This window comes from Procambarus clarkii, chromosome 24 (genome assembly GCF_040958095.1).
Source record: "Procambarus clarkii isolate CNS0578487 chromosome 24, FALCON_Pclarkii_2.0, whole genome shotgun sequence".
NCBI classification, from domain to species: domain Eukaryota; kingdom Metazoa; phylum Arthropoda; class Malacostraca; order Decapoda; family Cambaridae; genus Procambarus; species Procambarus clarkii.
Window position 1 is genome coordinate 39,679,958 of NC_091173.1, and position 27,441 is coordinate 39,707,398.

The window sequence follows — 27,441 nt, forward strand, 5'->3', positions numbered from 1 at the left end:
TTCCTCGGTGATGGAGCTCACCTCGGGTTCTTCCTCGGAGATGGAGCCCACCTCGGCTACTTCCTCGGTGATGGAGCCCACCTCGGGTTCTTCCTCGGCGATGGAGCACACCTCGGGTTCTTCCTCGGTGATGGAGCACACCTCGGGTACTTCCTCGGTGATGGAGCCCACCTCGGGAACTTCCTCGGTGATGGAGCCCACCTCGGCTACTTCCTCGGTGATGGAGCCCACCTCGGGTACTTCCTCGGCGATGGAGCGCACCTCGGGTACTTCCTCGGCGATGGAGCGCACCTCGGGTACTTCCTCGGCGATGGAGCGCACCTCGGGTTCTTCCTCGGTGATGGAGCCCACCTCGGGTTCTTCCTCGGTGATGGAGCCCACCTCGGGTTCTTCCTCGGTGATGGAGCTCACCTCGGGTTCTAGCTCGGTGATGGTGCCCACCTCGGGTTCTTCCTCGGTGATGGAGACCACCTCAGGTTCTTCCTCGGTGATGGAGCTCACCTCGGGTACTTCCTCGGTGATGGAGCCCACCTCGGGTTCTTCCTCGGCGATGGAGCCCACCTCGGGTTCTTCCTCGGTGATGGAGCCCACCTCGGGTACTTCCTCGGTGATGGAGCCCACCTCGGGTTCTTCCTCGGTGATGGAGCTCACCTCGGGTTCTTCCTCGGTGATGGAGCTCACCTCGGGTTCTTCCTCGGAGATGGAGCCCACCTCGGCTACTTCCTCGGTGATGGAGCCCACCTCGGGTTCTTCCTCGGCGATGGAGCACACCTCGGGTTCTTCCTCGGTGATGGAGCACACCTCGGGTACTTCCTCGGTGATGGAGCCCACCTCGGGTACTTCCTCGGTTGTATGTTAACTTGTGTGTCGGATTTCCGACAATTGGAAATCAGGATTATTTCTTATTTCACGCCAATGGGTGGCATGGGGCTCGAACCTGACCCTCTGTGACCATCCCCGGACACAAACCAGTCACCCAGCAAAGTTTCTTGATCGCTGGGCCTCCCATATCTCCTCTCCATAGTTATATTTTGATACAAAAAAAATGAAACAAAACTTTGAAACTCGGTGATGGAACTCGCCTCGGGTACTTCCACGGTGATGGAGCTCACCTTACGTTCTTCCTAGGTGATGGAGCTCACCTGAGGTACTTCCACGGTGATGGAGCCCACCTCTTGTACTTCCTCGGTGATGGAGCCCACCTCGGGCTCCATCACCTCTCCATCCTTCACCTCACGTTCTTCCTCGGTGATAGAGCTCACCTGGGGTACTTCCACGGTGATGGAGCTCACCTCACGTTCTTCCTCGGTGATGGAGCTCACCTGGGGTACTTCCACTGTGATGGAGCTCACCTCACGTTCTTCCTCGGTGATGGAGCTCACCTGGGGTACTTCCACGGTGATGGAGCTCACCTCACGTTCTTCCTCGGTGATGGAGCTCACCTGGCGTATTTCCACGGTGATGGAGCTCACCTGGGGTATTACCACGGTGATGGAGATCACCTCACGTTCTACCTCGGTGATGGAGCTCACCTCACGTTCTTCCTCGGTGATGGAGCTCACCTGGGGTACTTCCTCGGTGATGGAGCCCACCTCGGGTTCTTCCTCGGTGATGGAGCTCACCTCACGTTCTTCCTCGGTGATGGAGCTCACCTGGGGTACTTCCACGGTGATGGAGCTCACCTCACGTTCTTCCTCGGTGATGGAGCTCACCTGGGGTACTTCCTCGGTGATGGAGCCCACCTCGGCTTCTTCCTCGGTGATGGAGCTCACCTCGGGTTCTTCCTCGGTGATGGAGCCCACCTCGGGTACTTCCTCGGTGATGGAGCCCACCTCGGGTTCTTCCTCGGTGATGGAGCTCACCTCGGGTTCTTCCTCGGTGATGGAGCCCACCTCGGGTACTTCCTCGGTGATGGAGCCCACCTCGGGTACTTCCTCGGTGATGGAGCCCACCTCGGGTACTTCCTCGGATCTGTATCATGATTATATGATACAATCATGACGTCTACATGATAGAATACAATGTATCATGTCTGTATCATGCATCATGACGTCTGATCATGATACAATACAATGATTGTATCATGATGACATGATACAATCTAACTGAACACGGCGGCTACTGCTACACGTGATGACACGATCGGCTTTAGTTTAATCCAAGTCTTTGAGTTTCTATTCATCTGTAAAGCTGTTATGTTGATGAACGAAGAACACCAACAAGCGTACTTCATACGGTGATGAAACCGCCAGTTCGGGATCGTTGAGACACTCAGTGATTTACTCGATGATTTACACGGTGATTTACACGGTGTTCATATTTTACATAATTTTGGTTTTGTTGCTTGTTGGAAGGTCTTCGTGGCATTCTGGTGCTTCACGTGTAGACGGAGGCGCGAACACAGCTCCACTCATCACCAGCTCTGACCTGAAACACTTAACTATTATTAACAATGCTGTAGAGAGCATTTAGGCACTGTGGTTTGTTATGAATCACGGACAAGACCCCGCACTTTAGTGTTATGAGAGGGAGACACCTTTAGCACCACTGAAACACACAGCCTGGGCCAAATATCAATTAATGTTCTAGGGGAGTGAAAGGCTAGCAAAATATATTCCAGTATACTAGTGTCACGGAATCACCCATTCTCTAAAGCCTTCAAGGGGTAACTGTTGTATGTTAACTTGTGTGTCGGATTTCCGACAATTGGAAATCAGGATTATTTCTTATTTCACGCCAATGGGTGGCATGGGGCTCGAACCTGACCCTCTGTGACCATCCCCGGACACAAACCAGTCACCCAGCAAAGTTTCTTGATCGCTGGGCCTCCCATATCTCCTCTCCATAGTTATATTTTGATACAAAAAAAAATGAAACAAAACTTTGAAACTCTGTGATGGAACTCGCCTCGGGTACTTCCACGGTGATGGAGCTCACCTTACGTTCTTCCTAGGTGATGGAGCTCACCTGAGGTACTTCCACGGTGATGGAGCCCACCTCTTGTACTTCCTCGGTGATGGAGCCCACCTCGGGCTCCATCACCTCTCCATCCTTCACCTCACGTTCTTCCTCGGTGATAGAGCTCACCTGGGGTACTTCCACGGTGATGGAGCTCACCTCACGTTCTTCCTCGGTGATGGAGCTCACCTGGGGTACTTCCACTGTGATGGAGCTCACCTCACGTTCTTCCTCGGTGATAGAGCTCATCACCGGACGCCAGTGACCAGACCGGACGCCACTGGTGGTCGGTCTGGTCACGGACTTCAGATCAAATACGTCCCGACCGGTGAGCGACCCGACCGGTGAGCGACCCGTCCGGCGAGACCCCCTCCCGGCGAGTCCCCCTCCCAGCGAGTTCCCCTCCCGGCGAGTTCCCCTCCCGGCGAGTTCCCCTCCCAGCGAGTTCCCCTCCCGGCGAGTTCCCCTCCCAGCGAGTTCCCCTCCCAGCGAGTTCCCCTCCCGGCGAGTTCCCCTCCCAGCGAGTCCCCCTCGCCGGTCGGGACGCCCGCCGGCCGGGACGCCCGCCGGTCGGGACGCCCGCCGGTCGGGAAGCCCGCCAGCCGGGACGCCCGCCGGTCGGGACGCCCGCCGGTCGGGAAGCCCGCCGGTCTGGACGCCCGCCGGTTGGGAAGCCCGCCGGTCGGGACGCCCGCCGGCCGGGAAGCCCGCCGGTCGGGAAGCCCGCCGGTCGGGAAGCCCGCCGGTCGGGAAGCCCGCTGGGAGGGGGACTCGCCGGGAGGGAGACTCGCCGGGAGGGGGACTCGCTGGGAGGGGGACTCGCTGGGAGGGGGACTCGCTGGGAGGGGGACTCGCCGGGAGGGTGACTCGCCGGGAGGGGGACTACAAGGTCGTAGTCGTCTCCTCGGTGATGGAGCTCAACTGGGGTACTTCCACGGTGATGGAGCTCACCTCAGGTACTTCCTCGGTGATGGAGCTCACCTCGGGTACTTCCTCGGTGATGGAGCTCACCTCAGGTTCTTCCTCGGGGATGGAGCTCACCTGGAGTACTTCACCTGAGGTACTTCCTCAGTGATGAAGCTCACCTCGGGTACTTCCTCGGTGATGAAGCTCACCTCAGGTACTTCCTCGGTGATGCAGGTCACCCCGGGTACTTCCTCGGTGATGAAGCTCACCTCAGGTACTTCCTCGGTGATGCAGGTCACCCCGGGTACTTCCTCGGTGATGAAGCTCACCTCGGGTACTTCCTCGGTGATGCAGGTCACCTCACGTTCTTCCTCGGTGATGGAGCTCACCTGGGGTACTTCCACGGTGATGGAGCTCACCTCACGTTCTTCCTCGGTGATGGAGCTCACCTGGGGTACTTCCACGGTGATGGAGCTCACCTCACGTTCTTCCTCGGTGATGGAGCTCACCTGGGGTACTTCCACGGTGATGGAGCTCACCTCACGTTCTTCCTCGGTGATGGAGCTCACCTGGGGTACTTCCACGGTGATGGAGCTCACCTCACGTTCTTCCTCGGTGATGGAGCTCACCTGGCGTTCTTCCTCGGTGATGGAGCTCACCTGGGGTACTTCCACGGTGATGGAGCTCACCTCGCGTTCTTCCTCGGTGATGGAGCTCACCTGGCGTATTTCCACGGTGATGGAGCTCACCTGGGGTATTACCACGGTGATGGAGATCACCTCACGTTCTACCTCGGTGATGGAGCTCACCTCACGTTCATCCTCGGTGATGGAGCTCACCTGGGGTACTTCCTCGGTGATGGAGCCCACCTCGGGTTCTTCCTCGGTGATGGAGCTCACCTCACGTTCTTCCTCGGTGATGGAGCTCACCTGGGGTACTTCCACGGTGATGGAGCTCACCACACGTTCTTCCTCGGTGATGGAGCTCACCTGGGGTACTTCCTCGGTGATGGAGCCCACCTCGGCTTCTTCCTCGGTGATGGAGCTCACCTCGGGTTCTTCCTCGGTGATGGAGCCCACCTCGGGTACTTCCTCGGTGATGGAGCCCACCTCGGGTTCTTCCTCGGTGATGGAGCCCACCTCGGGTACTTCCTCGGTGATGGAGCCCACCTCGGGTTCTTCCTCGGTGATGGAGCCCACCTCGGGTACTTCCTCGGTGATGGAGCCCACCTCGGGTACTTCCTCGGTGATGGAGCCCACCTCGGGTACTTCCTCGGTGATGGAGCTCACCTCGGGTTCTTCCTCGGTGATGGAGCCCACCTCGGGTTCTTCCTCGGTGATGGAGCCCACCTCGGGTACTTCCTCGGTGATGGAGCCCACCTCGGCTACTTCCTCGGTGATGGAGCCCACCTCGGGTACTTCCTCGGTGATGGAGCCCACCTCGGGTACTTCCTCGGTGATGGAGCCCACCTCGGGTACTTCCTCGGTGATGGAGCCCACCTCGGGTTCTTCCTCGGTGATGGAGCCCACCTCGGGTTCTTCCTCCGTGATTGAGCCCACCTCGGGTACTTCCTAGGTGATGGAGCCCACCTCGGGAACTTCCTCGGTGATGGAGCCCACCTCGGCTACTTCCTCGGTGATGGAGCCCACCTCGGGTACTTCCTCGGCGATGGAGCGCACCTCGGGTACTTCCTCGGCGATGGAGCGCACCTCGGGTACTTCCTCGGCGATGGAGCGCACCTCGGGTTCTTCCTCGGTGATGGAGCCCACCTCGGGTTCTTCCTCGGTGATGGAGCCCACCTCGGGTTCTTCCTCGGTGATGGAGCTCACCTCGGGTTCTAGCTCGGTGATGGTGCCCACCTCGGGTTCTTCCTCGGTGATGGAGACCACCTCGGGTTCTTCCTCGGTGATGGAGCTCACCTCGGGTACTTCCTCGGTGATGGAGCCCACCTCGGGTTCTTCCTCGGCGATGGAGCCCACCTCGGGTTCTTCCTCGGTGATGGAGCCCACCTCGGGTACTTCCTCGGTGATGCAGGTCACCTCACGTTCTTCCTCGGTGATGGAGCTCACCTGGGGTACTTCCACGGTGATGGAGCTCACCTCACGTTCTTCCTCGGTGATGGAGCTCACCTGAGGTACTTCCACGGTGATGGAGCTCACCTCACGTTCTTCCTCGGTGATGGAGCTCACCTGGGGTACTTCCACGGTGATGGAGCTCACCTCACGTTCTTCCTCGGTGATGGAGCTCACCTGGCGTTCTTCCTCGGTGATGGAGTTCACCTGGGGTACTTCCACGGTGATGGAGCTAGCCTCGCGTTCTTCCTCGGTGATGGAGCTCACCTGGCGTATTTCCACGGTGATGGAGCTCACCTGGGGTATTACCACGGTGATGGAGATCACCTCACGTTCTACCTCGGTGATGGAGCTCACCTCACGTTCTTCCTCGGTGATGGAGCTCACCTGGGGTACTTCCTCGGTGATGGAGCCCACCTCGGGTTCTTCCTCGGTGATGGAGCTCACCTCACGTTCTTCCTCGGTGATGGAGCTCACCTGGGGTACTTCCACGGTGATGGAGCTCACCTCACGTTCTTCCTCGGTGATGGAGCTCACCTGGGGTACTTCCTCGGTGATGGAGCCCACCTCGGCTTTTTCCTCGGTGATGGAGCTCACCTCGGGTTCTTCCTCGGTGATGGAGCCCACCTCGGGTACTTCCTCGGTGATGGAGCCCACCTCGGGTTCTTCCTCGGTGATGGAGCCCACCTCGGGTACTTCCTCGGTGATGGAGCCCACCTCGGGTTCTTCCTCGGTGATGGAGCCCACCTCGGGTACTTCCTCGGTGATGGAGCCCACCTCGGGTACTTCCTCGGTGATGGAGCCCACCTCGGGTACTTCCTCGGTGATGGAGCTCACCTCGGGTACTTCCTCGGTGATGGAGCCCACCTCGGGTTCTTCCTCGGTGATGGAGCCCACCTCGGGTACTTCCTCGGTGATGGAGCCCACCTCGGCTACTTCCTCGGTGATGGAGCCCACCTCGGGTACTTCCTCGGTGATGGAGCCCACCTCGGGTACTTCCTCGGTGATGGAGCCCACCTCGGGTACTTCCTCGGTGATGGAGCCCACCTCGGGTTCTTCCTCGGTGATGGAGCCCACCTCGGGTTCTTCCTCGGTGATTGAGCCCACCTCGGGTACTTCCTCGGTGATGGAGCCCACCTCGGGAACTTCCTCGGTGATGGAGCCCACCTCGGCTACTTCCTCGGTGATGGAGCCCACCTCGGGTACTTCCTCGGCGATGGAGCGCACCTCGGGTACTTCCTCGGCGATGGAGCGCACCTCGGGTACTTCCTCGGCGATGGAGCGCACCTCGGGTTCTTCCTCGGTGATGGAGCCCACCTCGGGTTCTTCCTCGGTGATGGAGCCCACCTCGGGTTCTTCCTCGGTGATGGAGCTCACCTCGGGTTCTAGCTCGGTGATGGTGCCCACCTCGGGTTCTTCCTCGGTGATGGAGACCACCTCGGGTTCTTCCTCGGTGATGGAGCTCACCTCGGGTACTTCCTCGGTGATGGAGCCCACCTCGGGTTCTTCCTCGGCGATGGAGCCCACCTCGGGTTCTTCCTCGGTGATGGAGCCCACCTCGGGTACTTCCTCGGTGATGGAGCCCACCTCGGGTTCTTCCTCGGTGATGGAGCTCACCTCGGGTTCTTCCTCGGTGATGGAGCTCACCTCGGGTTCTTCCTCGGTGATGGAGCCCACCTCGGCTACTTCCTCGGTGATGGAGCCCACCTCGGGTTCTTCCTCGGCGATGGAGCACACCTCGGGTTCTTCCTCGGTGATGGAGCACACCTCGGGTACTTCCTCGGTGATGGAGCCCACCTCGGGTACTTCCTCGGTTGTATGTTAACTTGTGTGTCGGATTTCCGACAATTGGAAATCAGGATTATTTCTTATTTCACGCCAATGGGTGGCATGGGGCTCGAACCTGACCCTCTGTGACTATCCCCGGACACAAACCAGTCACCCAGCAAAGTTTCTTGATCGCTGGGCCTCCCATATCTCCTCTCCATAGTTATATTTTGATACAAAAAAAATGAAACAAAACTTTGAAACTCGGTGATGGAACTCGCCTCGGGTACTTCCACGGTGATGGAGCTCACCTTACGTTCTTCCTAGGTGATGGAGCTCACCTGAGGTACTTCCACGGTGATGGAGCCCACCTCTTGTACTTCCTCGGTGATGGAGCCCACCTCGGGCTCCATCACCTCTCCATCCTTCACCTCACGTTCTTCCTCGGTGATAGAGCTCACCTGGGGTACTTCCACGGTGATGGAGCTCACCTCACGTTCTTCCTCGGTGATGGAGCTCACCTGGGGTACTTCCACTGTGATGGAGCTCACCTCACGTTCTTCCTCGGTGATGGAGCTCACCTGGGGTACTTCCACGGTGATGGAGCTCACCTCACGTTCTTCCTCGGTGATGGAGCTCACCTGGCGTATTTCCACGGTGATGGAGCTCACCTGGGGTATTACCACGGTGATGGAGATCACCTCACGTTCTACCTCGGTGATGGAGCTCACCTCACGTTCTTCCTCGGTGATGGAGGTCACCTGGGGTACTTCCTCGGTGATGGAGCCAACCTCGGGTTCTTCCTCGGTGATGGAGCTCACCTCACGTTCTTCCTCGGTGATGGAGTTCACCTGGGGTACTTCCACGGTGATGGAGCTCACCTCACGTTCTTCCTCGGTGATGGAGCTCACCTGGGGTACTTCCTCGGTGATGGAGCCCACCTCGGCTTCTTCCTCGGTGATGGAGCTCACCTCGGGTTCTTCCTCGGTGATGGAGCCCACCTCGGGTACTTCCTCGGTGATGGAGCCCACCTCGGGTTCTTCCTCGGTGATGGAGCTCACCTCACGTTCTTCCTCGGTGATGGAGCTCACCTGGGGTACTTCCACGGTGATGGAGCTCACCTCACGTTCTTCCTCGGTGATGGAGCTCACCTGGGGTACTTCCTCGGTGATGGAGCCCACCTCGGCTTCTTCCTCGGTGATGGAGCTCACCTCGGGTTCTTCCTCGGTGATGGAGCCCACCTCGGGTACTTCCTCGGTGATGGAGCCCACCTCGGGTTCTTCCTCGGTGATGGAGCCCACCTCGGGTACTTCCTCGGTGATGGAGCCCACCTCGGGTTCTTCCTCGGTGATGGAGCCCACCTCGGGTACTTCCTCGGTGATGGAGCCCACCTCGGGTACTTCCTCGGTGATGGAGCCCACCTCGGGTACTTCCTCGGTGATGGAGCTCACCTCGGGTACTTCCTCGGTGATGGAGCCCACCTCGGGTTCTTCCTCGGTGATGGAGCCCACCTCGGGTACTTCCTCGGTGATGGAGCCCACCTCGGCTACTTCCTCGGTGATGGAGCCCACCTCGGGTACTTCCTCGGTGATGGAGCCCACCTCGGGTACTTCCTCGGTGATGGAGCCCACCTCGGGTACTTCCTCGGTGATGGAGCCCACCTCGGGTTCTTCCTCGGTGATGGAGCCCACCTCGGGTTCTTCCTCGGTGATTGAGCCCACCTCGGGTACTTCCTCGGTGATGGAGCCCACCTCGGGAACTTCCTCGGTGATGGAGCCCACCTCGGCTACTTCCTCGGTGATGGAGCCCACCTCGGGTACTTCCTCGGCGATGGAGCGCACCTCGGGTACTTCCTCGGCGATGGAGCGCACCTCGGGTACTTCCTCGGCGATGGAGCGCACCTCGGGTTCTTCCTCGGTGATGGAGCCCACCTCGGGTTCTTCCTCGGTGATGGAGCCCACCTCGGGTTCTTCCTCGGTGATGGAGCTCACCTCGGGTTCTAGCTCGGTGATGGTGCCCACCTCGGGTTCTTCCTCGGTGATGGAGACCACCTCGGGTTCTTCCTCGGTGATGGAGCTCACCTCGGGTACTTCCTCGGTGATGGAGCCCACCTCGGGTTCTTCCTCGGCGATGGAGCCCACCTCGGGTTCTTCCTCGGTGATGGAGCCCACCTCGGGTACTTCCTCGGTGATGGAGCCCACCTCGGGTTCTTCCTCGGTGATGGAGCTCACCTCGGGTTCTTCCTCGGTGATGGAGCTCACCTCGGGTTCTTCCTCGGTGATGGAGCCCACCTCGGCTACTTCCTCGGTGATGGAGCCCACCTCGGGTTCTTCCTCGGCGATGGAGCACACCTCGGGTTCTTCCTCGGTGATGGAGCACACCTCGGGTACTTCCTCGGTGATGGAGCCCACCTCGGGTACTTCCTCGGTTGTATGTTAACTTGTGTGTCGGATTTCCGACAATTGGAAATCAGGATTATTTCTTATTTCACGCCAATGGGTGGCATGGGGCTCGAACCTGACCCTCTGTGACCATCCCCGGACACAAACCAGTCACCCAGCAAAGTTTCTTGATCGCTGGGCCTCCCATATCTCCTCTCCATAGTTATATTTTGATACAAAAAAAATGAAACAAAACTTTGAAACTCGGTGATGGAACTCGCCTCGGGTACTTCCACGGTGATGGAGCTCACCTTACGTTCTTCCTAGGTGATGGAGCTCACCTGAGGTACTTCCACGGTGATGGAGCCCACCTCTTGTACTTCCTCGGTGATGGAGCCCACCTCGGGCTCCATCACCTCTCCATCCTTCACCTCACGTTCTTCCTCGGTGATAGAGCTCACCTGGGGTACTTCCACGGTGATGGAGCTCACCTCACGTTCTTCCTCGGTGATGGAGCTCACCTGGGGTACTTCCACTGTGATGGAGCTCACCTCACGTTCTTCCTCGGTGATGGAGCTCACCTGGGGTACTTCCACGGTGATGGAGCTCACCTCACGTTCTTCCTCGGTGATGGAGCTCACCTGGCGTATTTCCACGGTGATGGAGCTCACCTGGGGTATTACCACGGTGATGGAGATCACCTCACGTTCTACCTCGGTGATGGAGCTCACCTCACGTTCTTCCTCGGTGATGGAGGTCACCTGGGGTACTTCCTCGGTGATGGAGCCAACCTCGGGTTCTTCCTCGGTGATGGAGCTCACCTCACGTTCTTCCTCGGTGATGGAGTTCACCTGGGGTACTTCCACGGTGATGGAGCTCACCTCACGTTCTTCCTCGGTGATGGAGCTCACCTGGGGTACTTCCTCGGTGATGGAGCCCACCTCGGCTTCTTCCTCGGTGATGGAGCTCACCTCGGGTTCTTCCTCGGTGATGGAGCCCACCTCGGGTACTTCCTCGGTGATGGAGCCCACCTCGGGTTCTTCCTCGGTGATGGAGCTCACCTCGGGTTCTTCCTCGGTGATGGAGCCCACCTCGGGTTCTTCCTCGGTGATGGAGCCCACCTCGGCTACTTCCTCGGTGATGGAGCCCACCTCGGGTACTTCCTCGGTGATGGAGCCCACCTCGGGTACTTCCTCGGTGATGGAGCCCACCTCGGGTACTTCCTCGGTGATGGAGCCCACCTCGGGTTCTTCCTCCGTGATTGAGCCCACCTCGGGTACTTCCTCGGTGATGGAGCCCACCTCGGGAACTTCCTCGGTGATGGAGCCCACCTCGGCTACTTCCTCGGTGATGGAGCCCACCTCGGGTACTTCCTCGGCGATGGAGCGCACCTCGGGTACTTCCTCGGCGATGGAGCGCACCTCGGGTACTTCCTCGGCGATGGAGCGCACCTCGGGTTCTTCCTCGGTGATGGAGCCCACCTCGGGTTCTTCCTCGGTGATGGAGCCCACCTCGGGTTCTTCCTCGGTGATGGAGCTCACCTCGGGTTCTAGCTCGGTGATGGTGCCCACCTCGGGTTCTTCCTCGGTGATGGAGACCACCTCGGGTTCTTCCTCGGTGATGGAGCTCACCTCGGGTACTTCCTCGGTGATGGAGCCCACCTCGGGTTCTTCCTCGGCGATGGAGCCCACCTCGGGTTCTTCCTCGGTGATGGAGCCCACCTCGGGTACTTCCTCGGTGATGCAGGTCACCTCACGTTCTTCCTCGGTGATGGAGCTCACCTGGGGTACTTCCACGGTGATGGAGCTCACCTCACGTTCTTCCTCGGTGATGGAGCTCACCTGGGGTACTTCCACGGTGATGGAGCTCACCTCACGTTCTTCCTCGGTGATGGAGCTCACCTGGGGTACTTCCACGGTGATGGAGCTCACCTCACGTTCTTCCTCGGTGATGGAGCTCACCTGGCGTTCTTCCTCGGTGATGGAGCTCACCTGGGGTACTTCCACGGTGATGGAGCTCACCTCGCGTTCTTCCTCGGTGATGGAGCTCACCTGGCGTATTTCCACGGTGATGGAGCTCACCTGGGGTATTACCACGGTGATGGAGATCACCTCACGTTCTACCTCGGTGATGGAGCTCACCTCACGTTCTTCCTCGGTGATGGAGCTCACCTGGGGTACTTCCTCGGTGATGGAGCCCACCTCGGGTTCTTCCTCGGTGATGGAGCTCACCTCACGTTCTTCCTCGGTGATGGAGCTCACCTGGGGTACTTCCACGGCGATGGAGCTCACCTCACGTTCTTCCTCGGTGATGGAGCTCACCTGGGGTACTTCCTCGGTGATGGAGCCCACCTCGGCTTCTTCCTCGGTGATGGAGCTCACCTCGGGTTCTTCCTCGGTGATGGAGCCCACCTCGGGTACTTCCTCGGTGATGGAGCCCACCTCGGGTTCTTCCTCGGTGATGGAGCCCACCTCGGGTACTTCCTCGGTGATGGAGCCCACCTCGGGTTCTTCCTCGGTGATGGAGCCCACCTCGGGTACTTCCTCGGTGATGGAGCCCACCTCGGGTACTTCCTCGGTGATGGAGCCCACCTCGGGTACTTCCTCGGTGATGGAGCTCACCTCGGGTTCTTCCTCGGTGATGGAGCCCACCTCGGGTTCTTCCTCGGTGATGGAGCCCACCTCGGGTACTTCCTCGGTGATGGAGCCCACCTCGGCTACTTCCTCGGTGATGGAGCCCACCTCGGGTACTTCCTCGGTGATGGAGCCCACCTCGGGTACTTCCTCGGTGATGGAGCCCACCTCGGGTACTTCCTCGGTGATGGAGCCCACCTCGGGTTCTTCCTCGGTGATGGAGCCCACCTCGGGTTCTTCCTCGGTGATTGAGCCCACCTCGGGTACTTCCTCGGTGATGGAGCCCACCTCGGGAACTTCCTCGGTGATGGAGCCCACCTCGGCTACTTCCTCGGTGATGGAGCCCACCTCGGGTACTTCCTCGGCGATGGAGCGCACCTCGGGTACTTCCTCGGCGATGGAGCGCACCTCGGGTACTTCCTCGGCGATGGAGCGCACCTCGGGTTCTTCCTCGGTGATGGAGCCCACCTCGGGTTCTTCCTCGGTGATGGAGCCCACCTCGGGTTCTTCCTCGGTGATGGAGCTCACCTCGGGTTCTAGCTCGGTGATGGTGCCCACCTCGGGTTCTTCCTCGGTGATGGAGACCACCTCGGGTTCTTCCTCGGTGATGGAGCTCACCTCGGGTACTTCCTCGGTGATGGAGCCCACCTCGGGTTCTTCCTCGGCGATGGAGCCCACCTCGGGTTCTTCCTCGGTGATGGAGCCCACCTCGGGTACTTCCTCGGTGATGGAGCCCACCTCGGGTTCTTCCTCGGTGATGGAGCTCACCTCGGGTTCTTCCTCGGCGATGGAGCACATCTCGGGTTCTTCCTCGGTGATGGAGCACACCTCGGGTACTTCCTCGGTGATGGAGCCCACCTCGGGTACTTCCTCGGTTGTATGTTAACTTGTGTGTCGGATTTCCGACAATTGGAAATCAGGATTATTTCTTATTTCACGCCAATGGGTGGCATGGGGCTCGAACCTGACCCTCTGTGACCATCCCCGGACACAAACCAGTCACCCAGCAAAGTTTCTTGATCGCTGGGCCTCCCATATCTCCTCTCCATAGTTATATTTTGATACAAAAAAAATGAAACAAAACTTTGAAACTCGGTGATGGAACTCGCCTCGGGTACTTCCACGGTGATGGAGCTCACCTTACGTTCTTCCTAGGTGATGGAGCTCACCTGAGGTACTTCCACGGTGATGGAGCCCACCTCTTGTACTTCCTCGGTGATGGAGCCCACCTCTGGCTCCATCACCTCTCCATCCTTCACCTCACGTTCTTCCTCGGTGATAGAGCTCACCTGGGGTACTTCCACGGTGATGGAGCTCACCTCACGTTCTTCCTCGGTGATGGAGCTCACCTGGGGTACTTCCACTGTGATGGAGCTCACCTCACGTTCTTCCTCGGTGATGGAGCTCACCTGGGGTACTTCCACGGTGATGGAGCTCACCTCACGTTCTTCCTCGGTGATGGAGCTCACCTGGCGTATTTCCACGGTGATGGAGCTCACCTGGGGTATTACCACGGTGATGGAGATCACCTCACGTTCTACCTCGGTGATGGAGCTCACCTCACGTTCTTCCTCGGTGATGGAGCTCACCTGGGGTACTTCCTCGGTGATGGAGCCCACCTCGGGTTCTTCCTCGGTGATGGAGCTCCCCTCACGTTCTTCCTCGGTGATGGAGCTCACCTGGGGTACTTCCACGGTGATGGAGCTCACCTCACGTTCTTCCTCGGTGATGGAGCTCACCTGGGGTACTTCCTCGGTGATGGAGCCCACCTCGGCTTCTTCCTCGGTGATGGAGCTCACCTCGGGTTCTTCCTCGGTGATGGAGCCCACCTCGGGTACTTCCTCGGTGATGGAGCCCACCTCGGGTTCTTCCTCGGTGATGGAGCTCACCTCGGGTTCTTCCTCGGTGATGGAGCCCACCTCGGGTACTTCCTCGGTGATGGAGCCCACCTCGGGTTCTTCCTCGGTGATGGAGCCCACCTCGGGTACTTCCTCGGATCTGTATCATGATTATATGATACAATCATGACGTCTACATGATAGAATACAATGTATCATGTCTGTATCATGCATCATGACGTCTGATCATGATACAATACAATGATTGTATCATGATGACATGATACAATCTAACTGAACACGGCGGCTACTGCTACACGTGATGACACGATCGGCTTTAGTTTAATCCAAGTCTTTGAGTTTCTATTCATCTGTAAAGCTGTTATGTTGATGAACGAAGAACACCAACAAGCGTACTTCATACGGTGATGAAACCGCCAGTTCGGGATCGTTGAGACACTCAGTGATTTACTCGATGATTTACACGGTGATTTACACGGTGTTCATATTTTACATAATTTTGGTTTTGTTGCTTGTTGGAAGGTCTTCGTGGCATTCTGGTGCTTCACGTGTAGACGGAGGCGCGAACACAGCTCCACTCATCACCAGCTCTGACCTGAAACACTTAACTATTATTAACAATGCTGTAGAGAGCATTTAGGCACTGTGGTTTGTTATGAATCACGGACAAGACCCCGCACTTTAGTGTTATGAGAGGGAGACACCTTTAGCACCACTGAAACACACAGCCTGGGCCAAATATCAATTAATGTTCTAGGGGAGTGAAAGGCTAGCAAAATATATTCCAGTATACTAGTGTCACGGAATCACCCATTCTCTAAAGCCTTCAAGGGGTAACTGTTGTATGTTAACTTGTGTGTCGGATTTCCGACAATTGGAAATCAGGATTATTTCTTATTTCACGCCAATGGGTGGCATGGGGCTCGAACCTGACCCTCTGTGACCATCCCCGGACACAAACCAGTCACCCAGCAAAGTTTCTTGATCGCTGGGCCTCCCATATCTCCTCTCCATAGTTATATTTTGATACAAAAAAAAATGAAACAAAACTTTGAAACTCTGTGATGGAACTCGCCTCGGGTACTTCCACGGTGATGGAGCTCACCTTACGTTCTTCCTAGGTGATGGAGCTCACCTGAGGTACTTCCACGGTGATGGAGCCCACCTCTTGTACTTCCTCGGTGATGGAGCCCACCTCGGGCTCCATCACCTCTCCATCCTTCACCTCACGTTCTTCCTCGGTGATAGAGCTCACCTGGGGTACTTCCACGGTGATGGAGCTCACCTCACGTTCTTCCTCGGTGATGGAGCTCACCTGGGGTACTTCCACTGTGATGGAGCTCACCTCACGTTCTTCCTCGGTGATAGAGCTCATCACCGGACGCCAGTGACCAGACCGGACGCCACTGGTGGTCGGTCTGGTCACGGACTTCAGATCAAATACGTCCCGACCGGTGAGCGACCCGACCGGTGAGCGACCCGTCCGGCGAGACCCCCTCCCGGCGAGACCCCCTCCCGGCGAGTCCCCCTCCCAGCGAGTTCCCCTCCCGGCGAGTTCCCCTCCCGGCGAGTTCCCCTCCCAGCGAGTTCCCCTCCCGGCGAGTTCCCCTCCCAGCGAGTTCCCCTCGCCGGTCGGGACGCCCGCCGGCCGGGACGCCCGCCGGTCGGGAAACCCGCCGGTCGGGACGCCCGCCGGTCGGGAAGCCCGCCGGCCGGGACGCCCGCCGGTCGGGACGCCCGCCGGTCGGGAAGCCCGCCGGTCGGGAAGCCCGCCGGTCGGGACGCCCGCCGGCCGGGAAGCCCGCCGGTCGGGAAGCCCGCCGGTCGGGAAGCCCGCCGGTCGGGAAGCCCGCTGGGAGGGGGACTCGCCGGGAGGGAGACTCGCCGGGAGGGGGACTCGCTGGGAGGGGGACTCGCTGGGAGGGGGACTCGCTGGGAGGGGGACTCGCCGGGAGGGGGACTCGCCGGGAGGGGGACTACAAGGTCGTAGTCGTCTCCTCGGTGATGGAGCTCAACTGGGGTACTTCCACGGTGATGGAGCTCACCTCAGGTACTTCCTCGGTGATGGAGCTCACCTCGGGTACTTCCTCGGTGATGGAGCTCACCTCAGGTTCTTCCTCGGTGATGGAGCTCACCTGGAGTACTTCACCTGAGGTACTTCCTCAGTGATGAAGCTCACCTCGGGTACTTCCTCGGTGATGAAGCTCACCTCAGGTACTTCCTCGGTGATGCAGGTCACCCCGGGTACTTCCTCGGTGATGAAGCTCACCTCAGGTACTTCCTCGGTGATGCAGGTCACCCCGGGTACTTCCTCGGTGATGAAGCTCACCTCGGGTACTTCCTCGGTGATGCAGGTCACCTCACGTTCTTCCTCGGTGATGGAGCTCACCTGGGGTACTTCCACGGTGATGGAGCTCACCTCACGTTCTTCCTCGGTGATGGAGCTCACCTGGGGTACTTCCACGGTGATGGAGCTCACCTCACGTTCTTCCTCGGTGATGGAGCTCACCTGGGGTACTTCCACGGTGATGGAGCTCACCTCACGTTCTTCCTCGGTGATGGAGCTCACCTGGGGTACTTCCACGGTGATGGAGCTCACCTCACGTTCTTCCTCGGTGATGGAGCTCACCTGGGGTACTTCCACGGTGATGGAGCTCACCTCACGTTCTTCCTCGGTGATGGAGCTCACCTGGGGTACTTCCACGGTGATGGAGCTCACCTCACGTTCTTCCTCGGTGATGGAGCTCACCTGGCGTTCTTCCTCGGTGATGGAGCTCACCTGGGGTACTTCCACGGTGATGGAGCTCACCTCGCGTTCTTCCTCGGTGATGGAGCTCACCTGGCGTATTTCCACGGTGATGGAGCTCACCTGGGGTATTACCACGGTGATGGAGATCACCTCACGTTCTACCTCGGTGATGGAGCTCACCTCACGTTCTTCCTCGGTGATGGAGCTCACCTGGGGTACTTCCTCGGTGATGGAGCCCACCTCGGGTTCTTCCTCGGTGATGGAGCTCACCTCACGTTCTTCCTCGGTGATGGAGCTCATCTGGGGTACTTCCACGGTGATGGAGCTCACCTCACGTTCTTCCTCGGTGATGGAGCTCACCTGGGGTACTTCCTCGGTGATGGAGCCCACCTCGGCTTCTTCCTCGGTGATGGAGCTCACCTCGGGTTCTTCCTCGGTGATGGAGCCTTTAGCACCACTGAAACACACAGCCTGGGCCAAATATCAATTAATGTTCTAGGGGAGTGAAAGGCTAGCAAAATATATTCCAGTATACTAGTGTCACGGAATCACCCATTCTCTAAAGCCTTCAAGGGGTAACTGTTGTATGTTAACTTGTGTGTCGGATTTCCGACAATTGGAAATCAGGATTATTTCTTATTTCACGCCAATGGGTGGCATGGGGCTCGAACCTGACCCTCTGTGACCATCCCCGGACACAAACCAGTCACCCAGCAAAGTTTCTTGATCGCTGGGCCTCCCATATCTCCTCTCCATAGTTATATTTTGATACAAAAAAAAATGAAACAAAACTTTGAAACTCTGTGATGGAACTCGCCTCGGGTACTTCCACGGTGATGGAGCTCACCTTACGTTCTTCCTAGGTGATGGAGCTCACCTGAGGTACTTCCACGGTGATGGAGCCCACCTCTTGTACTTCCTCGGTGATGGAGCCCACCTCGGGCTCCATCACCTCTCCATCCTTCACCTCACGTTCTTCCTCGGTGATAGAGCTCACCTGGGGTACTTCCACGGTGATGGAGCTCACCTCACGTTCTTCCTCGGTGATGGAGCTCACCTCACGTTCTTCCTCGGTGATAGAGCTCATCACCGGACGCCAGTGACCAGACCGGACGCCACTGGTGGTCGGTCTGGTCACGGACTTCAGATCAAATACGTCCCGACCGGTGAGCGACCCGACCGGTGAGCGACCCGTCCGGCGAGACCCCCTACCGGCGAGACCCCCTCCCGGCGAGTCCCCCTCCCGGCGAGTTCCCCTCCCGGCGAGTTCCGCTCCCAGCGAGTTCCCCTCCCGGCGAGTTCCCCTCCCAGCGAGTTCCCCTCGCCGGTCGGGACGCCCGCCGGCCGGGACGCCCGCCGGTCGGGAAACCCGCCGGTCGGGACGCCCGCCGGTCGGGAAGCCCGCCGGCCGGGACGCCCGCCGGTCGGGACGCCCGCCGGTCGGGAAGCCCGCCGGTCGGGACGCCCGCCGGTCGGGAAGCCCGCCGGTCGGGACGCCCGCCGGCCGGGAAGCCCGCCGGTCGGGAAGCCCGCCGGTCGGGAAGCCCGCCGGTCGGGAAGCCCGCTGGGAGGGGGACTCGCCGGGAGGGAGACTCGCCGGGAGGGGGACTCGCTGGGAGGGGGACTCGCTGGGAGGGGGACTCGCTGGGAGGGGGACTCGCTGGGAGGGGGACTCGCCGGGAGGGGGACTCGCCGGGAGGGGGACTCGCCGGGAGGGGGACTACAAGGTCGTAGTCGTCTCCTCGGTGATGGAGCTCAACTGGGGTACTTCCACGGTGATGGAGCTCAACTGGGGTACTTCCACGGTGATGGAGCTCACCTCAGGTACTTCCTCGGTGATGGAGCTCACCTCGGGTACTTCCTCGGTGATGGAGCTCACCTCAGGTTCTTCCTCGGTGATGGAGCTCACCTGGAGTACTTCACCTGAGGTACTTCCTCAGTGATGAAGCTCACCTCGGGTACTTCCTCGGTGATGAAGCTCACCTCAGGTACTTCCTCGGTGATGCAGGTCACCCCGGGTACTTCCTCGGTGATGAAGCTCACCTCAGGTACTTCCTCGGTGATGCAGGTCACCCCGGGTACTTCCTCGGTGATGAAGCTCACCTCGGGTACTTCCTCGGTGATGCAGGTCACCTCACGTTCTTCCTCGGTGATGGAGCTCACCTGGGGTACTTCCACGGTGATGGAGCTCACCTCACGTTCTTCCTCGGTGATGGAGCTCACCTGGGGTACTTCCACGGTGATGGAGCTCACCTCACGTTCTTCCTCGGTGATGGAGCTCACCTGGGGTACTTCCACGGTGATGGAGCTCACCTCACGTTCTTCCTCGGTGATGGAGCTCACCTGGGGTACTTCCACGGTGATGGAGCTCACCTCACGTTCTTCCTCGGTGATGGAGCTCACCTGGGGTACTTCCACGGTGATGGAGCTCACCTCACGTTCTTCCTCGGTGATGGAGCTCACCTGGCGTTCTTCCTCGGTGATGGAGCTCACCTGGGGTACTTCCACGGTGATGGAGCTCACCTCGCGTTCTTCCTCGGTGATGGAGCTCACCTGGCGTATTTCCACGGTGATGGAGCTCACCTGGGGTATTACCACGGTGATGGAGATCACCTCACGTTCTACCTCGGTGATGGAGCTCACCTCACGTTCTTCCTCGGTGATGGAGCTCACCTGGGGTACTTCCTCGGTGATGGAGCCCACCTCGGGTTCTTCCTCGGTGATGGAGCTCACCTCACGTTCTTCCTCGGTGATGGAGCTCATCTGGGGTACTTCCACGGTGATGGAGCTCACCTCACGTTCTTCCTCGGTGATGGAGCTCACCTGGGGTACTTCCTCGGTGATGGAGCCCACCTCGGCTTCTTCCTCGGTGATGGAGCTCACCTCGGGTTCTTCCTCGGTGATGGAGCCCACCTCGGGTACTTCCTCGGTGATGGAGCCCACCTCGGGTTCTTCCTCGGTGATGGAGCCCACCTCGGGTACTTCCTTGGTGATGGAGCCCACCTCGGGTTCTTCCTCGGTGATGGAGCCCACCTCGGGTACTTCCTCGGTGATGGAGCCCACCTCGGGTACTTCCTCGGTGATGGAGCTCACCTCGGGTACTTCTTCGGTGATGGAGCCCACCTCGGGTTCTTCCTCGGTGATGGAGCCCACCTCGGGTACTTCCTCGGTGATGGAGCCCACCTCGGGTTCTTCCTCGGTGATGGAGCTCACCTCGGGTACTTCCTCGGTGATGGAGCTCACCTCGGGTTCTTCCTCGGTGATGGAGCCCACCTCGGGTACTTCCTCGGTGTTGGAGCTCACCTCGGGTTCTTCCTCGGTGATGGAGCCCACTTCGGGTACTTCCTCGGTGATGGAGCCCACCTCGGGTACTTCCTCGGTGATGGAGCCCACCTCGAGTACTTCCTCGGTGACGGAGCTCACCTCGCGTACTTCCTCGGTGATGGAGCCCACCTCGGGTACTTCCTCGGTGATGGAGCCCACCTCGGGTTCCTCCTCGGTGATGGAGCCCACCTCGGGTTCCTCCTCGGTGATGGAGCCCACCTCGGGTACTTCTTCGGTGATGGAGCCCACCTCGGGTTCTTCCTCGGTGATGGAGCCCACCTCGGGTTCTTCCTCGGTGATGGAGCCCACCTCGGGAACTTCCTCGGTGATGGATCTCACCTCGGGTTCTTCCTCGGTGATGGATCTCACCTCGGGTTCTTCCTCGGTGATGGAGCCCACCTCGGGTACTTCCTCAGTGATGGAGCCCACCTCGGCTACTTCCTCGGTGATGGAGCCCACCTCGGCTACTTCCTCTGTGATGGAGCCCTCCTCGGCTAGTTCCTCGGTGATGGAGCCCACCTCGGGTACTTCCTCGGTGATGGAGCCCACCTCGGGTACTTCCTCGGTGATGGAGCCCACCTCGGGTACTTCCTCGGTGATGGAGCCCACCTCGGGTACTTCCTCGGTGATGGAGCCCACCTCGGGTTCTTCCTCGGTGATGGAGCCCACCTCGGGTTCTTCCTCGGTGATGGAGCCCACCTCGGGTACCTCCTCGGTGATGGAGCCCACCTCGGGTTCTTCCTCGGTGATGGAGCCCACCTCGGGTACCTCCTCGGTGATGGAGCCCACCTCGGGTACTTCCTCGGTGATGGAGCTCACCTCGGGTACTTCTTCGGTGATGGAGCCCACCTCGGGTACTTCCTCGGTGATGGAGCCCACCTCGGGTACTTCCTCGGTGATGGATCTCACCTCGGGTACTTCCTCGGTGATGGAGCCCACCTCGGGTACTTCCTCGGTGATGGAGCCCACCTCGGGTTCTTCCTCGGTGATGGAGCCCACCTCGGGTTCTTCCTCGGTGATGGAGCCCACCTCGGGTACTTCCTCGGTGATGGAGCCCACCTCGGGTACTTCCTCGGTGATGGAGCCCACCTCGGGTACTTCCTCGGTGATGGAGCTCACCTCGGGTTCTTCCTCGGTGATGGAGCCCACCTCGGGTACTTCCTCGGTGATGGAGCCCACCTCGGGTACTTCCTCGGTTATGGAGCCCACCTCGGGTACTTCCTCGGTGATGGAGCCCACCTCGGGTTCTTCCTCGGTGATGGAGCCCACCTCGGGTTCTTCCTCGGTGATGGAGCCCACCTCGGGTTCTTCCGCGATGATGGAGCCCACCTCGGGTTCTTCCGCGATGATGGAGCCCACCTCGGCTACTTCCTCGTTGATGGAGCCCACCTCGGCTACTTCCTCGGTGATGGAGCCCACCTCGGGTACTTCCTCGGTGATGGAGCCCACCTCGGGTTCTTCCTCGGTGATGGAGCCCACCTCGGGTTCTTCCTCGGTGATGGAGCCCACCTCGGGTACTTCCTCGGTGATGGAGCCCACCTCGGGTACTTCCTCGGTGATGGAGCCCACCTCGGGTACTTCCTCGGTGATGCAGCTCACCTCGGGTTCTTCCTCGGTGATGGAGCCCACCTCGGGTTCTTCCTGGGTGATTGAGCCCACCTCGGGTTCTTCCTCGGTGATGGAGCCCACCTCGGGTTCTTCCTCGGTGATGGAGCCCACCTCGGGTTCTTCCTCGGTGATGGAGCCCACCTCGGCTACTTCCTCGGTGATGGAGCCCACCTCGGCTACTTCCTCGGTGATGGAGCCCACCTCGGGTACTTCCTCGGTGATGGAGCCCACCTTGGGTTCTTCCTCGGCGATGGAGCCCACGTCGGGTTCTTCCTCGGTGATGGAGCCCACCTCGGCTACTTCCTCGGCGATGGAGCCCACCTCGTGTACTTCCTCGGTGATGGAGCCCACCTCGGTTTCTTCCTCGGTGATGGAGCCCACCTCGGGTTCTTCCTCGGTGATGGAGCCCACCTCGGGTTCTTCCTCGGTGATGGAGCACACCTCGGGTTCTTCCTCGGCGATGGAGCCCACCTCGGGTTCTTCCTCGGCGATGGAGCCCACCTCTGGTTCTTCCTCGGCGATGGAGCCCACCTCGGCTACTTCCTCGGCGATGGAGCCCACCTCGGGTACTTCCTCGGTGATGGAGCGCACCTCGGGTACTTCCTCGGTGATGGAGCCCACCTCGGGTTCTTCCTCGGTGATGGAGCCCACCTCGGGTACTTCCTCGGTGATGGAGCTCACCTCAGGTTCTTCCTCGGTGATGGAGCTCACCTGGAGTACTTCACCTGAGGTACTTCCTCAGTGATGAAGCTCACCTCGGGTACTTCCTCGGTGATGAAGCTCACCTCAGGTACTTCCTCGGTGATGCAGGTCACCCCGGGTACTTCCTCGGTGATGAAGCTCACCTCAGGTACTTCCTCGGTGATGCAGGTCACCCCGGGTACTTCCTCGGTGATGAAGCTCACCTCGGGTACTTCCTCGGTGATGCAGGTCACCTCACGTTCTTCCTCGGTGATGGAGCTCACCTGGGGTACTTCCACGGTGATGGAGCTCACCTCACGTTCTTCCTCGGTGATGGAGCTCACCTGGGGTACTTCCACGGTGATGGAGCTCACCTCACGTTCTTCCTCGGTGATGGAGCTCACCTGGGGTACTTCCACGGTGATGGAGCTCACCTCACGTTCTTCCTCGGTGATGGAGCTCACCTGGGGTACTTCCACGGTGATGGAGCTCACCTCACGTTCTTCCTCGGTGATGGAGCTCACCTGGGGTACTTCCACGGTGATGGAGCTCACCTCACGTTCTTCCTCGGTGATGGAGCTCACCTGGGGTACTTCCACGGTGATGGAGCTCACCTCACGTTCTTCCTCGGTGATGGAGCTCACCTGGCGTTCTTCCTCGGTGATGGAGCTCACCTGGGGTACTTCCACGGTGATGGAGCTCACCTCGCGTTCTTCCTCGGTGATGGAGCTCACCTGGCGTATTTCCACGGTGATGGAGCTCACCTGGGGTATTACCACGGTGATGGAGATCACCTCACGTTCTACCTCGGTGATGGAGCTCACCTCACGTTCTTCCTCGGTGATGGAGCTCACCTGGGGTACTTCCTCGGTGATGGAGCCCACCTCGGGTTCTTCCTCGGTGATGGAGCTCACCTCACGTTCTTCCTCGGTGATGGAGCTCATCTGGGGTACTTCCACGGTGATGGAGCTCACCTCACGTTCTTCCTCGGTGATGGAGCTCACCTGGGGTACTTCCTCGGTGATGGAGCCCACCTCGGCTTCTTCCTCGGTGATGGAGCTCACCTCGGGTTCTTCCTCGGTGATGGAGCCTTTAGCACCACTGAAACACACAGCCTGGGCCAAATATCAATTAATGTTCTAGGGGAGTGAAAGGCTAGCAAAATATATTCCAGTATACTAGTGTCACGGAATCACCCATTCTCTAAAGCCTTCAAGGGGTAACTGTTGTATGTTAACTTGTGTGTCGGATTTCCGACAATTGGAAATCAGGATTATTTCTTATTTCACGCCAATGGGTGGCATGGGGCTCGAACCTGACCCTCTGTGACCATCCCCGGACACAAACCAGTCACCCAGCAAAGTTTCTTGATCGCTGGGCCTCCCATATCTCCTCTCCATAGTTATATTTTGATACAAAAAAAAATGAAACAAAACTTTGAAACTCTGTGATGGAACTCGCCTCGGGTACTTCCACGGTGATGGAGCTCACCTTACGTTCTTCCTAGGTGATGGAGCTCACCTGAGGTACTTCCACGGTGATGGAGCCCACCTCTTGTACTTCCTCGGTGATGGAGCCCACCTCGGGCTCCATCACCTCTCCATCCTTCACCTCACGTTCTTCCTCGGTGATAGAGCTCACCTGGGGTACTTCCACGGTGATGGAGCTCACCTCACGTTCTTCCTCGGTGATGGAGCTCACCTCACGTTCTTCCTCGGTGATAGAGCTCATCACCGGACGCCAGTGACCAGACCGGACGCCACTGGTGGTCGGTCTGGTCACGGACTTCAGATCAAATACGTCCCGACCGGTGAGCGACCCGACCGGTGAGCGACCCGTCCGGCGAGACCCCCTACCGGCGAGACCCCCTCCCGGCGAGTCCCCCTCCCGGCGAGTTCCCCTCCCGGCGAGTTCCGCTCCCAGCGAGTTCCCCTCCCGGCGAGTTCCCCTCCCAGCGAGTTCCCCTCGCCGGTCGGGACGCCCGCCGGCCGGGACGCCCGCCGGTCGGGAAACCCGCCGGTCGGGACGCCCGCCGGTCGGGAAGCCCGCCGGCCGGGACGCCCGCCGGTCGGGACGCCCGCCGGTCGGGAAGCCCGCCGGTCGGGACGCCCGCCGGTCGGGAAGCCCGCCGGTCGGGACGCCCGCCGGCCGGGAAGCCCGCCGGTCGGGAAGCCCGCCGGTCGGGAAGCCCGCCGGTCGGGAAGCCCGCTGGGAGGGGGACTCGCCGGGAGGGAGACTCGCCGGGAGGGGGACTCGCTGGGAGGGGGACTCGCTGGGAGGGGGACTCGCTGGGAGGGGGACTCGCTGGGAGGGGGACTCGCCGGGAGGGGGACTCGCCGGGAGGGGGACTCGCCGGGAGGGGGACTACAAGGTCGTAGTCGTCTCCTCGGTGATGGAGCTCAACTGGGGTACTTCCACGGTGATGGAGCTCAACTGGGGTACTTCCACGGTGATGGAGCTCACCTCAGGTACTTCCTCGGTGATGGAGCTCACCTCGGGTACTTCCTCGGTGATGGAGCTCACCTCAGGTTCTTCCTCGGTGATGGAGCTCACCTGGAGTACTTCACCTGAGGTACTTCCTCAGTGATGAAGCTCACCTCGGGTACTTCCTCGGTGATGAAGCTCACCTCAGGTACTTCCTCGGTGATGCAGGTCACCCCGGGTACTTCCTCGGTGATGAAGCTCACCTCAGGTACTTCCTCGGTGATGCAGGTCACCCCGGGTACTTCCTCGGTGATGAAGCTCACCTCGGGTACTTCCTCGGTGATGCAGGTCACCTCACGTTCTTCCTCGGTGATGGAGCTCACCTGGGGTACTTCCACGGTGATGGAGCTCACCTCACGTTCTTCCTCGGTGATGGAGCTCACCTGGGGTACTTCCACGGTGATGGAGCTCACCTCACGTTCTTCCTCGGTGATGGAGCTCACCTGGGGTACTTCCACGGTGATGGAGCTCACCTCACGTTCTTCCTCGGTGATGGAGCTCACCTGGGGTACTTCCACGGTGATGGAGCTCACCTCACGTTCTTCCTCGGTGATGGAGCTCACCTGGGGTACTTCCACGGTGATGGAGCTCACCTCACGTTCTTCCTCGGTGATGGAGCTCACCTGGCGTTCTTCCTCGGTGATGGAGCTCACCTGGGGTACTTCCACGGTGATGGAGCTCACCTCGCGTTCTTCCTCGGTGATGGAGCTCACCTGGCGTATTTCCACGGTGATGGAGCTCACCTGGGGTATTACCACGGTGATGGAGATCACCTCACGTTCTACCTCGGTGATGGAGCTCACCTCACGTTCTTCCTCGGTGATGGAGCTCACCTGGGGTACTTCCTCGGTGATGGAGCCCACCTCGGGTTCTTCCTCGGTGATGGAGCTCACCTCACGTTCTTCCTCGGTGATGGAGCTCATCTGGGGTACTTCCACGGTGATGGAGCTCACCTCACGTTCTTCCTCGGTGATGGAGCTCACCTGGGGTACTTCCTCGGTGATGGAGCCCACCTCGGCTTCTTCCTCGGTGATGGAGCTCACCTCGGGTTCTTCCTCGGTGATGGAGCCCACCTCGGGTACTTCCTCGGTGATGGAGCCCACCTCGGGTTCTTCCTCGGTGATGGAGCCCACCTCGGGTACTTCCTTGGTGATGGAGCCCACCTCGGGTTCTTCCTCGGTGATGGAGCCCACCTCGGGTACTTCCTCGGTGATGGAGCCCACCTCGGGTACTTCCTCGGTGATGGAGCTCACCTCGGGTACTTCTTCGGTGATGGAGCCCACCTCGGGTTCTTCCTCGGTGATGGAGCCCACCTCGGGTACTTCCTCGGTGATGGAGCCCACCTCGGGTTCTTCCTCGGTGATGGAGCTCACCTCGGGTACTTCCTCGGTGATGGAGCTCACCTCGGGTTCTTCCTCGGTGATGGAGCCCACCTCGGGTACTTCCTCGGTGTTGGAGCTCACCTCGGGTTCTTCCTCGGTGATGGAGCCCACTTCGGGTACTTCCTCGGTGATGGAGCCCACCTCGGGTACTTCCTCGGTGATGGAGCCCACCTCGAGTACTTCCTCGGTGACGGAGCTCACCTCGCGTACTTCCTCGGTGATGGAGCCCACCTCGGGTACTTCCTCGGTGATGGAGCCCACCTCGGGTTCCTCCTCGGTGATGGAGCCCACCTCGGGTTCCTCCTCGGTGATGGAGCCCACCTCGGGTACTTCTTCGGTGATGGAGCCCACCTCGGGTTCTTCCTCGGTGATGGAGCCCACCTCGGGTTCTTCCTCGGTGATGGAGCCCACCTCGGGAACTTCCTCGGTGATGGATCTCACCTCGGGTTCTTCCTCGGTGATGGATCTCACCTCGGGTTCTTCCTCGGTGATGGAGCCCACCTCGGGTACTTCCTCAGTGATGGAGCCCACCTCGGCTACTTCCTCGGTGATGGAGCCCACCTCGGCTACTTCCTCTGTGATGGAGCCCTCCTCGGCTAGTTCCTCGGTGATGGAGCCCACCTCGGGTACTTCCTCG

General features: G+C 59.5%; 2 protein-coding genes and 2 long non-coding RNA genes across 4 annotated transcripts in view; all 4 read right to left on the reverse strand.

The window, feature by feature from the left end:
- Positions 1–2,846, reverse strand: part of LOC138368033 (fap1 adhesin-like) — a 51,350-nt gene extending 48,504 nt beyond the window's left edge. The window contains exons 1-4 of the mRNA XM_069330330.1: positions 2,767–2,846; positions 1,902–1,971; positions 1,413–1,562; positions 352–543 (exon numbers count right to left, since the gene is read on the reverse strand). Of these exons, the coding sequence (XP_069186431.1) occupies positions 352–543; positions 1,413–1,562; positions 1,902–1,971; positions 2,767–2,846 (492 nt within the window). The remainder of the gene's footprint in view (positions 1–351; positions 544–1,412; positions 1,563–1,901; positions 1,972–2,766) is intronic.
- A 16-nt stretch (positions 2,847–2,862) lies between these two features.
- LOC138368128 (uncharacterized) lies at positions 2,863–3,333 on the reverse strand. The gene is made up of 2 exons (XR_011229495.1): positions 3,178–3,333; positions 2,863–3,147 (listed from the first exon to the last, which is right to left on the reverse strand). It is a non-coding gene; the product is annotated as an uncharacterized lncRNA (long non-coding RNA).
- Positions 3,334–3,840: 507 nt separating this feature from the next.
- On the reverse strand, positions 3,841–15,590 carry LOC138368035 (aggrecan core protein-like). Its single transcript, XM_069330331.1, has 13 exons — positions 15,511–15,590; positions 14,646–14,715; positions 14,157–14,306; positions 13,186–13,317; positions 12,106–12,255; positions 11,566–11,697; positions 10,696–10,845; positions 9,635–9,766; positions 8,315–8,464; positions 7,254–7,385; positions 5,634–5,765; positions 4,554–4,703; positions 3,841–3,999 (listed from the first exon to the last, which is right to left on the reverse strand). The coding sequence occupies exons 1-13, from the start codon at positions 15,588–15,590 to the stop codon at positions 3,841–3,843; spliced, it is 1,719 nt and encodes a 572-aa protein (XP_069186432.1).
- A 16-nt stretch (positions 15,591–15,606) lies between these two features.
- LOC138368129 (uncharacterized) lies at positions 15,607–16,089 on the reverse strand. The gene is made up of 2 exons (XR_011229496.1): positions 15,922–16,089; positions 15,607–15,891 (listed from the first exon to the last, which is right to left on the reverse strand). It is a non-coding gene; the product is annotated as an uncharacterized lncRNA (long non-coding RNA).
- Positions 16,090–27,441: the final 11,352 nt, after the last annotated feature.

Excerpts from the sequence above, each read along its gene's own strand:
- LOC138368035 (XM_069330331.1), bottom strand. The coding sequence starts at position 15,590 with ATGGAGAGGAGATATGGGAGGCCCAGCGATCAAGAAACTTTGCTGGGT. Across the intron at positions 11,698-12,105 it reads TCACCGAGGAAGAACGCGAG|GAAGAACCCGAGGTGGTCTC; the intron begins GTGAGCTCCATC and ends TCCATCACCGAG. Across the intron at positions 4,000-4,553 it reads TCACCGAGGAAGAACGCGAG|GTGAGCTCCATCCCCGAGGA; the intron begins GTGAGCTCCATC and ends GAAGTACTCCAG.